We start from the raw sequence: 13,670 nt of genomic DNA, 5'->3' as shown, positions 1-13,670 counted from the left end.
ATTTATTTTATTTGTTTTCAACAATTTATATACCAATTCCTTAAAATGTTCTTTAAATATAGGGCCTGCGAGCAGCCAAAGAGGCAGTGTAGAAGACAACACCCCAGAGTTATGTCGAACTCCAAATTCTCCTAGTATGCTACAACAATACTTAGTACAAGTGTGGCGCCATGGAGCTAGCTCATTCTTCCTCTGCTTCTTTTTTCCTTAAGTTTTACCCATGATCATTGTAATTAGAGATGTGTTAAAATGACAATAAGCAGTTGCCCCGGAGAATGATGGGATGCGCAAGGGTTGAGCTCAAAGCACAGCATTTCAGCATATTTTTAACTCAAAGAATTGCTTTGAGTTGGACCCCTAAATTCACAGAATGATGGAGTTGGAAGGGACCTTGGGACCTTGGGAGGGAGCGCCAACTCGCTGTTCACCTCAGGCAGCAGAATGCCCCAGGCCAGCGCTGGGAGAGACACCTAGTTGTCCAGGCAGTGGAGAGACACTTCCCTGTCTAAGAGCCTGTGCTGTGTCCTGAGGCTGCTGCACATCATGTAACCCAGAGAAACTGAGGCCATGCACAATCCCACTCCTACCCTCTTGCCAGCCAGCCAGCACAATGGGCAAACTTTCATTGCCTTCTTCGATGCCCACCAAAGTGCCCATTAGTGGATCCCGTTAATGAAGCTAGGACTGTTGTTTCAATTTCAGCCTAATAAGCAGGACAGCATTTATTTCTGGAGTCAATGGGTTTGCCGATACATTGCACTACGTACAACATGTAGCGCAGATAGTCATTTGAACTCTCTGTAAAATATGCAGGTTTCTCCAATGGGCATCCGTTACCTTCACTTCTAGGTTGCGGAGGAGTTTTCCAAGCTCCAAGCGGTGAAATCCATTCTCCCAACTATCCTCAGCCTTACAGCAATAGCAGTGACTGCTCTTGGGTCATCCGAGTCGATGGGGGCCACCGTGTTCTGCTGAACTTCACAGATTTTGAAATAGAATCTCATCGTTCATGTAACTATGACTATGTTGCAGTGAGTACTGAGAGATTATTAATTTTTTAACGAAGAAGAAAAATACTTTCCCATGTCTCAATGAAACTTGTCCACACACCACCAGCTGCTATTTGCCTAGGAGGGAAGCTGCTGTGAGTGCAAATAACAGCTTGGGGAGAAATTTCTGTGGGAAATTCCTCTGATACTTATTCACAAGGGTGGTACCCAGGATGCTAGTGGAGTCACGTGCATGTGTACACACAGTAGTTTCACCTGGATGTTCTTGCAAGAATAGCACTTTCTATCTCGGTACCAATGTACAAAAAAACGAGCCATGTAAGTTATATGCATGTTGGAAATGCAATTATCATACCATGGTCCTGGTCCTTCGCTTGATGAGCAAAATCAAAGCTTCTGTTTTTTTAAGGGTCATTTCTAAAGCTGTACATGTTGGCAGACTTTTTGAAAAAAATTATAATGTTTTAGGTTCTAACAACCACAAAAAGTACTGAGCAAACTGAGATTTGCTCTGTGGTCTGCAATACCAGTAAACTATGAGTCATTCTCTTCCAACAACTGGAACCGATTAGTTTTGAGTTGTGTTTCAATTTAGGAATATAAGCTAAGAGAATAGAATGCAGGCCAACCTGGGAAGCTTTAAGCAATATTTCAAGTCATCAGGAAATAGTGTTGCCCTCCAATGGTCAGCTCTTGAAGTACAAGAGATGGCACACGAAACACCACCACCACCCCAGTGCTAGACTGGGAAGAGAGGAGACCTCACCCCAAAACTAAGCAATAGTAGCTATCCTTTCCTTCCAGTCTCTCCACCCTGCATGTGTGTGCATGCAGGCACACACACAAAAAGAGAGACCTTTTCTGACTTAATAATGTATCCATGTTTCTGATTACCCAACGATGCTTATGCAAAATGCATATGGGTGGAGTATTTGTGGTAAATTGCACTGTTTGCTGTTTCCAGGAAAGCACAGTTATAAAAAAAAACCCCACCAAGCTGAATGTACCAATTTCTGTACATTTCACTCATGTGTTTTGTAGCCATCCCATCTGAAGCGGCATCTTTGGTCAGGCTTTCCAGCATTTGGAGACGATTAGGGCATGAGCTCAAGAACATGAGGCACTTTTAGGGGAAGCGAGGAAATCTGGTTGCTGTAGAAAAGTGCATTATGCCCAACTTCCAGATTCTCTCATTCTTCTGTCTCTATCCCTGCAAAGAAGAAGAAGAAGAAGAAGAAGAAGAAGAAGAAGAAGAAGAAGAAGAAGAAGAAGAAGAAGAAGAAGAAGAGACGAGAGAATGAGCATTGCAAAATTATGACATTTTGACAGTCACAGTTTGCTGATAGTGAAGGGGCCTGACTCATCCCATTGTGACTTTTACCCACCAGCTCCACACACGATGAGATTTGCAATTTATCATGCCTCTTGAAGAAACTCAGTTTTCAGTGGCGTTCCAGGATGTGGCAAAATCTTACACACCACATAAAGTTCATTCTGAAAATAAAAGGTTTATTCCACAAAATAAGATGTAATTCTCCACTGACTTTCCCTATTTGGTGACAATTGCCAGAGGGGTAACTGAGCTCAGCTAGGATCACACTGCTGCTTACTGTGTACTCACTGCATTTCCACTGCTGGGTTTTTAATCTGTGTTTGCACATCATTCTACAAAATGCATATGCATCTTGCAGTATGTTATAAAACTCTACTGTTTGGGGTATTGTTTTTCAAACCAGTTTCACACCAATTGGAATCCTTACGCTATTTCTCTCTCCCCCCCCCCTTATTTTTATTTATTTGTTTGGATTTTCAGATTAAAATGTTACAATTACATATCGAACATAAATAATAAAAACAAGATTCCAAGGAATCTCCTGGACTTCCACCCTCTCCTTTGTGGGTCCTATTATTAATCATTTCCTTCTGCATCTTTTACACCTCCATTATATCCAAAACTCACCATTAAACTATAAGTGATATTCCAATCCTACTAACGGATTTTAACTGTTTACAGTTAAGATCATTTATAAATTTCTCCTGGAATCCTTAAGCTATTCCTAATTGATCTCTTGACAAGGTGTGAAAACCTTTGCATAGGTTCCCTTCCCTTCCTTTCAATGCCCACTGGTCACAAACAGAAACTAATCTGACACTAATGACATAGCTGCCAAGTTTTCCCTTTTCTCGCGAGGAAGCCTATTCAGCATAAGGGAAAATCCCTTTAAAAAAGGGATAACTTGGCAGCTATGACTAATGAAGCCACATTGATGTGAACAGCTGTGGGGTGTGTGTGTGTGTGTGTTATGAAACACAAATTTAACAAACAAATAAATACAAAATAAAATAAAATAGAGTCAATTGAATTCAGTTTGTACCTGTACTGTGCCCTTAGAAATTTTCAACCATGCTAAAAATGCTAAATAGCAACAAAAATGCTAAATAGCAACACATATCAGCTATGGCACCTGGTAAAGCCTCAATTTCAGCAATATTTCTGGCAGCTTCCAGACTGCCACTATTTTGGCGTGGGATTCAATCACATCCTGACAAATTCAGGATGCACATTGAAGGCTGATTTGGAGTTCCTATGAAACAAACCCTCTTCCCCAAGAGACGTTTTGCAATAAGGAAAATTAAGTGTAGGGTAACACTTGTTTGATACTACATTGTATAATCTCCCCACAAACAAATTTCAAATATCACATCTGAAACCTGGTATTAGTACAGTACATGTACAATTTGGATGTAACTGGCTATTTTTATTTGCTGCCCAGACTATGGTTACAACATTCATATAGTGTGTATTTTCGCCTTGGTAGATAAGCCATGCTGTTCTGAAGTTCTTAACCTTAATCATATATACTGCTCTGCTATATAGGTATTTGATGGTTCCAATGCTGAAGCTCCACTTCTTCGGAAAGTTTGTGGGCAGCAGAGACCTCCTCCTATCCTGTCCACCCAAAATACCATATTTGTACGGTTTCGCTCTGACAGCACTGTCCATCTCAGAGGCTTTAGGGCTCAGTTCACTGAAGGCAAGTTTCTCACTGTCATGAATATATTTTAATTCTTGGCCTAGCTAGGGTTACTTCCAGACTGGGTGTTTATTGTGTGGTCAGTTCTCATCATGCATGCAACACGATACAATTGCTATCTATATGCCAGCCTGTATCTCCCTTTCTTAACCTTTCAAGGAAAAACCCAGTAAGTTAAAAGAAAAGGGGGAAAAAACATTGTTGCCAACAACCCAACTGCAATATCCTGGCTTCCCTCAAAGCTTTCTTTAGCTCAGCAATCTAATTCAGAGGAAAGCAACCTTTTGTCAAACTATTAAGAGTCAGAAACAGTTGCTGATGTACCTAGAAATCTAAGTCAGTAGATTGCAAACTATCTTCTGCCCACCACTGATGGAAGTGGATATTTGACCATTATGGGAAGTGATTTGGGGAGATTCCAGAAAGCAGCCTCGCCACATATTGTCAGCATCTGTACATGCAAGATTTTTAAGGAAGGTCTAATTTCATCATGATTCCAAGCCCAGTTTTATATCACACCTTAACTAATGTTCCTTTGTATCTTTTATTCCAAAGAATGTGGAAGTGTCTTGGAAGTTGATTCAGTTGGTGCAGCCATTTCCTCTCCTCTGTACCCGGCCAAGTACCCAAACAATCAGAACTGCAGTTGGATTATCCGAGCTCAGGAACCATGTAAGTTAACAACAGACACACATCCCTCTCTTATGGGAAAGCAGGCTGAATGACTAACATCCTCCCCTCATCTGTGATAACAATGCAAAATTCCTTCTTTTCCTCTTTGCAGGAAGTCCTGCATCCTGGTAGATGGGCATGGCCAAGGGACACTTAAATCTTTTTCTGAGTGGGAATTAATGTGAAAAAATTTAGGATCTGGGGCAAAATGAGATAACGTACAATTTCGCCATTCTGTCCCTAAGTGCCCCAACTATAAGGTTTCAAGGTTGTGCTGAATGCTATAAAGCTCAAATTACAACAGGGCAAATGCAAGTCTTGTGCTGGCACAAAAGAGCCCACAGTTCTTTGAAACTAGCATTCATTTGCAGATAGAATTGTGAATATATGCGCAGACCAGGAAAAGAGAAGGGAGATCGCTGTGCATAAAAATAGTGGCAAGAAGGAGTTCATGCATGTCTGAACCATCTCAATATGATTAAGTGGTTCTATCCTGGTGAGAAAAAAATCAAATCAAATAAATAAATAGCCAGCCTTCAATGTGAACATTAACTCAGGTCCTCCTTTTGTGAAATGTAAAACTTTCCCTTACATATCTTTCTCTCAACAGTCAATCATGTCACAATGTCATTTACTGACTTTGAAACTGAAGACAGATGGCATAATTGCAGCACTGATTACGTAGAAATTCAAGAAGGGGATAATTATGATGCACCTTTGCAGGGTATGTTAGCATTTACTTATTTTGTTGCAATATTATTATTGTATTATTATTATTATTATTATTATTATTATTATTATCATAATCATTATTTCTTTAGCAAATTCACTTGTTTGCAGACAAAATTGTGACCTTTAAAGTTGGGAATGGATGGAAGATAGGTGACATTTAATACCAGGTGTGGGGTGAATTTGTGCAGTGCTCCCCTCTTCTGTACCTGACATGGAATTTAATCCCCTCAAATGTGAGGGCTTCTTATGCCATAAGTATAACAGGTAGTAAGGCCCTTGACACCTGTATCTTCATTTTGGAAGCTATCCCAGAAGCTCCATTGAAGAGCAATATAGTAAGCTTCTTTAAACAGAAAAAATAAAGAAATGAGGACAGGCCCATGATTAATGGATGAAACAGGACCCCTTGCCCTCAAAAGGTCTACCAAACATTTAATTTATCTTATGTTGGTCTTTTCAGGACGCTACTGTGGCACCACCATTCCACATCCTGTCACTTCTTTTGGCAGTGCTTTGTCTGTCAATTTCATCTCCAATGGTGGCAATACTGCCAAAGGTTTCCATGCCATTGTTGCTGCATCAACATCTGGTAAGCCTGCATACTCCTAGATTTTAAAGCTTTGCGGTTCGATGCCACCTGCTAGGCAGGAGTCCGCAGTGTAACATTTTAAAAAATGTATTCTAGCCTGCACCTTTCATTTAATGCAAAAGTGCCATATGAGGACCGTGGAAAACTTTCAGCCCCACAATGTGCAAGAGTAGAGAAATTGATCCACTAGAAAAGCTTCCTATAGCTAGGATTTCCTCTTCTGAGTCATAAATCCGAGATGAAGATATTTGCTTTTCTCAAGAAGCTATACAAAAGGGAATTCCCACGTTTTCGTGGCTATCAAAATCTCTAATCTGCTTGCAGTATCTTTCTCCTTTTCCATTGGTCTTCTTGCAGCTCATTTCTCCCTCTCTCCTTTGCAGCCTGCGGAGGTACCTTCCATATGGAGAGAGGAGCCTTCAATAGCCCCAACTTCCCTGAGCCTTACCCGCCAAATATTGAATGTGTCTGGAACATTCTGGTCTCCCCTGGCAACCGGCTCCAGCTGTCTTTCACGTAAATTGAATTTCCAAAGGGTTATTGTTCAGCCTTTTAATGGAGCTCCAGGAAGGAAACGCTGTGTTTAGTAGGAAATGTAATTACCAGCATGCAGAAGTGTAGCGGTGCCCACAACAACAACTTGGAAAAAGAACACAGTAGTGGCCATAAAGGGCCTGCCGTCTGTTTCTTCCGCCGTGCATTATCGAGAGCATATCATGGTAGACATTGAAACAATTGCATTCTATGCTGTAAATGCCACTCCTCTGGCATAGCAGAAACAAGGAGAGATTATTAGATATCCTCCTTCTTTTGCCTCTGTAGGATCTCTTGCAAAACAAACACATGTATATATCCCAGACTAATCGAGCAGTTATTATAGTACATGTCTATGATTTACCAAACTGAACTGGTATTTCATTCCCAAATACTTCCCTCGCCCCCTAGTCCAGAGTCTCTTGCACAGTTGTAAGAAATGAATGTACAATGTGGAATGAAGCAGGTGCAGTTCATCCTTATCTCCTTGAGGAAATCATGAAATTCTGTCACACACACACACACACACACACACACACACACACACACACACACGTGTGTGTGTGTGTGTGTGTGTGTGTGTGTGTGTGTGTGTGCAGTTTCTTCCCAGTTCTTCATAACTGAAAGGAAAATCACAAAGTAGTGGGAGGTCTTTGAACCGTCTTTAAGATGTCAGTTATTATCTGCTGTGTCTGTTATCAGTTTTGTATCTTTTTATTTGGGGAAAGCTATTTATCTTTTGAATATTGGTCTTGCAAAATTGCTCCTCTAGCATGTTCCAAAGAAAAGCTCTAAATGAGTTCGAAGTGTGTCCAGATGGGCGGAAGTGCCCTGAAGACACTTAATATGGGCCCACTTAAACTGGAAGGAAATCTGAGTAGTGATATTTTGTGCATGTTAACCATACAAAACTCTGGTTTTGATTTTCTATTCATGGCTGACCTTTGAAATACAGAATACAATTTTGATACAGGAAAAATACAGTTTACCTAGCATGCAGGGTTCAGATTAGTTCCTGGTGTACACATATGACAAAGCCAATTTGTTCAAGAATGAATAAGTCAGCCAAATTGTTGCTGGTGAAACTTTGAGATGCAGAGGGTCCCATTTTTAATCCCCTCTCCCATGCTCACAAGAATACTTGGCCAATGTGTCTTAAGGAAATAGCGTCTATAAGTATGTGCAGAATCCTATATAATCCCTGCTCAGAAACATCAACTATTCTCTACAAACCCTTGGATGAGAAAGAACCACTTCTGTATAAGAGCAAACGTATGATTTAAGACAAAATTGCAGTTCGGCATCTTTCATTTAGCAATTAAGCCAGAACCCATTGCATGTGCTTTTGAAGTCATGCATTTTGCAAGGAATGCATACACACCCATGGACAAAAAATAAAACTAAAAATATACCCAGAACCTTTAAAATGGCAAGGAGCTTTTCCTTTGGGTTTCATGCAGTTGAAAAGCAAAATAAACACTGAACCTCCCCCCCCAACCCCCCCCCAAATGAGGCATTTCCTTAAAATTGAAAGAATTCTGAACACTGCATTTGTCTAGATTAGAATCATAGAATCATAGAATTGGATGGGACTTTGAGGGCCATCTAGTTCAACCCCTTGCAATGCAGGAAACCTGCCAACAGCCATCCCAGGTTGGGCTCGAATCACCAACCTGCTGGTTAACATCCAGATGCACTGACGCATTACGCCACATGATCCACAAGCCAACATGTGTTAATTGACTTACTAATGCCAGTGTGTCAAGCAAGCTGGTTCATCTCAGTTGAAGAGCACATCCTTCCAGATGTGTAGAGTGGTAAACGGATGCCTTAAACCCTGCATGATAGCGCATAGGGTGAACAGGATACCATGGGTGGTATTCAACTAATTCAGAGTAGACACAGTGAAACTGACAACCATGACTAAGCTAGGTTTATTCATTTCAATGGGTCTACACTTAGTAAAACTAAGTTGTATACCACCCACGGAAAGGATAGGATATAGAAGTAGACAGTATAACAGGATAGCCGCCATTTTGTAATAATGTGATGAGGCTCACTGATAACTTTTCCCATATGCGTTACACTGCAAATGGACTGGATCCCATTTTATACAGAATATTTTGGAGCCCTTAAATACCATTAGCATTTTACTGACCCTTGTAAGAGGAAAAGTGTGAAATCACTGAGAGATCATTGGTCGATGCAGAACATTCATTTCCCTTTGTATTTTATATTCTATCCCATGCACTGTTAAGTCAATTAATGTGCCCACATTGCTGTTGAAAACAGAGATTTTCAGGTGGAAGCAAGTGGCAACTGCTCCAAGGACTACCTAGAAATTAGAGAAGGCAATTTCAGTGGCCAGCTGGTGGGACGATTCTGTGGTGACTCATTGCTGGAGAATTATACGTCTATCACTGGACATGGCCTGTGGGTTATATTTGTCTCAGATGGCTCAGGTGATGGAAGGGGCTTCCAGGCCACATTTGCTCACAGTAAGTAAATATTGAACTCAAAGGGAAGCGATCACTTTACAGATCATTTGCAAGCAAGGAAAGAAAGATATGTGTAGACGTACGCCTTGATTATATTGCTGTGTTTTCACTTCTGGAGCGTGTAGCATCATGTAACTTCCTTAACTTTGTGATAGCTTAGTGCACACACACACACACACACACACACACACACACACACACACCTGTTGTGGGTAGGATATAAGTACTGAAGCTAAATAAATCCCCTGGGATTCAAAAATCCATAAAATATGAAGAGGCGATGTAAAAGTTACATCAAATGTGATTTGCCATTGGATGCATTCTTAATCAGAGGCCCTTGGTGTCTGTGGTAGAGGTGGCAGGTATGCACTGGCAATGTGGAAGGGGAAAGATACCGCACAAAATTCAGAAAGTAAAAAATGGCGGATTACTAGTACACTGACTCAACTCTAAAAACAAGACTACACCTGCTGAAATCCCCCTTTCCATACAACTATTAAATGTGCAGGAGCAATGCCCTCTTTTGTATCAGGACACCCTGCTACAACTCAGGGTCCCTCTTCACTCAGGTAGGAGTGGACAGCGTAGTGGGGCTTCACCACTCACCTGACCTCCCTCCGGCTGAGTCGCTGCTGCATACAGTACTGGGAAGGAGAACAGCTGCAAGGTTGGCACAGTGCAAACATGCTGGCAGGATTTCCCTTCTGCACTGTGCCAACCTCACCATCACCTACCCTCACCCCCTTCTCCACCCTGCCATTCAGCAGTGGCTCTCCTAGAGGGAAGTCAGGTGAGCTGTGCAGCCCCAACACATTGTCCATGACTGTACCCACATGCTTAAATTTTGGGGCATGTAGGCATCTATGGATCTTTAACCTTATTGTTAAGTTAAAATAGCAAAGCCTTGCAAGGAAAAATGAAACTTAAGGCAAGTAATTGGAGGCAGTAATTGGTGGCAGACAGAATCTCGAAGAAAATCTCCCCTCTTTTACCTACATAACAGAATCATTCAACAGAACATTAATAGTAGTAGTAGTAGTAGTAGTAACAACCACCTCTCATTTTTCAGTGTTTGGAAATACTGTGGTGGGAAGCAGTGGACAAATTGCATCTCCACTGTGGCCTAGAAATTACCCTCACTACTCCAACTACCGGTGGACAATAACTGCCAACACAACACAAGTGGTCCATGGGCAACTCACACAGATGGATATTGAAGATGTGTATAGCTGCTACTTTGACAACCTGAAGGTGGGGCTTGAACTTGCAAACTTTTTTTATTTTGGTAAACTCTGGTACAAATAAGCCACAAAGCGAAAGGAACTGTCAGATTATTAGATCTCAACTTAAAATGACTGGGGCTTGAAACAGTATTTTGGCCGCACATGCAACCACTTCAATCCTTCCACCATAGGAGCATAAGAAAACCCCTGCTGGATCAGGCCAAAGGCCTATCTAGACCAGCATTCAGTTCTTACAGCAGCCAACCAGATGCCTGGGGGGGGGGGACCTTTCTGACAGAAGCAAACAGGAAGTCTTTGCTAACACAAAAAGTGGGGAGTATTTGGGGGGAGTATTTGGGGGGATGAAAATGACAATGACAAACCTAGACAGCATCTTAAAAAGCAGAGGCATCACCTTGCCAACAAAGGTCTGTATAGTTAAAGCTATGGTTTTCCCACTAGTGATGTATGGAAGTGAGAGCTGGACCATAAAGAAGGCTGATTGCCAAAGAATTGATGCTTTTGAATTATGGTGCTGGAGGAGACTCTTGAGAGTCCTATGAACTGCAAGAAGATCAAACTTATCCATTCTTAAGGAAATCAGCCCTGGGTGCTCACTGGAAGGACACATCGTGAAGCTAAGGCTCCAATACTTTGGCCACCTCATGAGAAGAGAAGACTCCCTGGAAAAGACCCTGATGTTGGGAAAGATTGAGGGCACTAGGAGAAGGGGACGACAGAGGATGAGATGGTTGGACAGTGTTCTCAAAGCTATGAACATGACTTTGACCAAACTGCGGGAGGCAGTGGAAGACAGGCCCATGGTGTCACGAAGAGTCGGACACGACTAAACAACAACAACAATTTGGGGGGAATTCTGAAAAGTGGCCTTCTTTTCCTCAGGGGGTGAGAAAGAGAACTGTGGGAAATTTGCTCAGAAAAGTGTATCCTGAAAAATGTTGACTCTGCATCTAAAAAAAAAACCCATCAGTGTGTTACTAATCTTTATTCTCACTGTTGCAGGTATATGATGGGCCCAACACACACTCTCGTCTCATAGGAAAGTACTGTGGTGTAGCCCCGTTTTCTTTCACCTCTTCTGGAAGCTCTGTTACTCTCCAGTTCACCTCTGATTTTTCTGTAAATGGAAAGGGCTTCCTTTTGGACTGGAATGTGGTGGAAGCACCTACAGCTGTGGGACCTGGCATTCCTATAGGTTGGTCTCCTGTCGGTGTGGATAACCTTTTCGTTTCAGCAACTGAGAGGAAGGCAGACAATGAAAGTGTATGTTTGTCAGTCTGCTATCATCCAGTGGTAGTCAACTTTATTTCAGGCATGCTTTTAAGCCAAGTGAAACATTTGAGAGCATACCGTTCTAGTGCACATGCCAGTACGCATGCCAGCTTAGTGTTGCCTTGGCTTTTCCATACAGAATCATGGAGCAGGTGATAGCACAGCACAGGACAGAGAGGCAGGAGGACAGGCTTGTCTCTGCAACACAATTAAGCCCATAGACCTCTACTCATATCCTAGCAAATCACAACCCCACCACCTTTTCCACCTGTGGCAGTTATCTTAAAGATTAGCTACCTATTGTATAGTAAACCTTTTGTTCAATACGAGGTGGTTTTAGCAGTAAGAGGGATTGCATTAATTGTCAGGTAGATGCGACAGCTCAGTTACATTATATTTGCAACAAGTTGGAGGATCATAGAATCATAGAGTTGGAAGAGACCACAAGGGCCATCCAGTCCAACCCCCTGCCAAGCAGGAAACACCATCAAAGCATTCTTGACATATGGCTGTCAAGCCTCTGCTTAAAGACCTCCAAAGAAGGAGACTCCATCACACCATAAAAGGCTACGCTGAACCTCAGTGTCAGAATGCAAGGCCAGTTGTTGGGGAGCAACAGAGGCCCTTTCCCTGCCCACATAATAAAATAATCAGGGGAGGCCCTGATTTTGTATCAAGAAGACATTAGGTGGGCCCAATACATGCATGGACATGTTGTACACACATGTACACATACTCTAGCAGGGATAGGGCACCAGTGGACCCCTTCAGTCCCAGCCAACATGGCCAATGATCAATGGGCGCTGTAATCTAGCAATCTAGAGGGCTACAGTACATAGAAACAAACACGGAAGAGAAACAAATAGTGTTGTCACTAAACAGGATGAAAAAATAATTTATTTTTACCCGTGATTTTCTATTTCATGTCAGGAGCCTGTGGGGGTTTCTCAAGAACCAGTGAAACGCCTTCATTTCTGTTCTCACCGGACTGGCCTTCAAACTACAGAAATTTTGCCGATTGTACATGGGTTATCAGAGCGCCAGACTCAACAGTGGAGATCAACATCCTGTCCTTGGATATTGAGTCTCATAGCTCATGCAACTACGATAAACTTGTCCTGAGAGATGGTGAGAAACACTGGCACCTTTCCATAGTTGTGGGCCGCAAATGGAAATCCTGGTTTATGCAATTTGCAATTCTCATCCTTGCCAGCTTCCTGTGTCTGCATGTCTTCTGCCTCCCCTATTGTGTTAGACTCATGGTGAGCTGGGGCTCATCCCTCTAGTAGGGGACTCTCACAGATTTCTGCCATCAGATAGGGCTATCCAATGGAGCAGAGCTACAGCAATAGCTTCCTAGCGGCAGTGTCAGTTCTGCTTACTAGGAGGAGGGTATGGAGAAGGCAAGGCCCAGGGCCGTATGGGTGCAGCACCAGGAGTGCTAGATTGGCTCTGCTGGTGCACTCACACAGCCTCAACCTCGGCACCAATTCACCCCCCCCCCTTCCTTCTTCCATTAAGTAGCTGTGGTGGTGCTGCCGGGAGGCTATTGTTGCAGCTCCATACCACTGCATTTTAAAATGCCACACAGAAGTATTTCCAAAGGCCACCAAGCACCTGCCACAAAGTCTGAACAGAGAGACAAACCATGACCCTAGGGTCTGACACAACACTAAGCCAAACCATGTCTTAGCTCTGATTAGTTCCGCAGCAGGAAAACATGGCGAGGAAAAAGTTGCCCATGGTTTTCATTGTGAGTACCCACACACTCATGGATTCCCACTGTCATGCTTACCTTCCAAGTCCCGGACTCTGTCATGCTTACCTTCCAAGTCCCGGACTCCAGAATCCGGGACCGGCAGCCGTGTGACACCAGAAGTTGCATCGACGTAACTTCCGGTGTCGCTTTGCCCTTCTATGGGCACCAAAAATGGCTACCACCGGCATCAAAAGTAGCTTCTGCGCATGACCGGAAGTGCGTTGACGCAACTTCCGGTGTCGGCCCGCCCATCTATGGGCACCAAAAATGGCCGCCGCTGACACCGGAAGTCACGTCTACGCACTTCCGGTCATGCGTAGATGCG

At 42.8% G+C, this 13,670-nt stretch overlaps 1 protein-coding gene across 1 annotated transcript in view; it reads left to right on the top strand.

Annotated features, from left to right (window-relative positions):
• The window catches only part of CUBN (cubilin), a 139,921-nt gene that overhangs the window by 85,372 nt on the left and 40,879 nt on the right, over positions 1 to 13,670 (top strand). The window contains exons 31-40 of the mRNA XM_035129760.3: positions 850 to 1,031; positions 3,889 to 4,045; positions 4,601 to 4,717; positions 5,328 to 5,441; positions 5,910 to 6,038; positions 6,422 to 6,554; positions 8,865 to 9,070; positions 10,140 to 10,321; positions 11,317 to 11,509; positions 12,517 to 12,714. Coding sequence (XP_034985651.3) covers positions 850 to 1,031; positions 3,889 to 4,045; positions 4,601 to 4,717; positions 5,328 to 5,441; positions 5,910 to 6,038; positions 6,422 to 6,554; positions 8,865 to 9,070; positions 10,140 to 10,321; positions 11,317 to 11,509; positions 12,517 to 12,714 — 1,611 coding nt within the window. The remainder of the gene's footprint in view (positions 1 to 849; positions 1,032 to 3,888; positions 4,046 to 4,600; positions 4,718 to 5,327; positions 5,442 to 5,909; positions 6,039 to 6,421; positions 6,555 to 8,864; positions 9,071 to 10,139; positions 10,322 to 11,316; positions 11,510 to 12,516; positions 12,715 to 13,670) is intronic.

Source organism: Zootoca vivipara, chromosome 11 (genome assembly GCF_965207765.1).
Source record: "Zootoca vivipara chromosome 11, rZooViv2.hap1.1, whole genome shotgun sequence".
NCBI classification, from domain to species: domain Eukaryota; kingdom Metazoa; phylum Chordata; class Lepidosauria; order Squamata; family Lacertidae; genus Zootoca; species Zootoca vivipara.
This window is presented reverse-complemented; position numbering and strand designations above follow the sequence as displayed.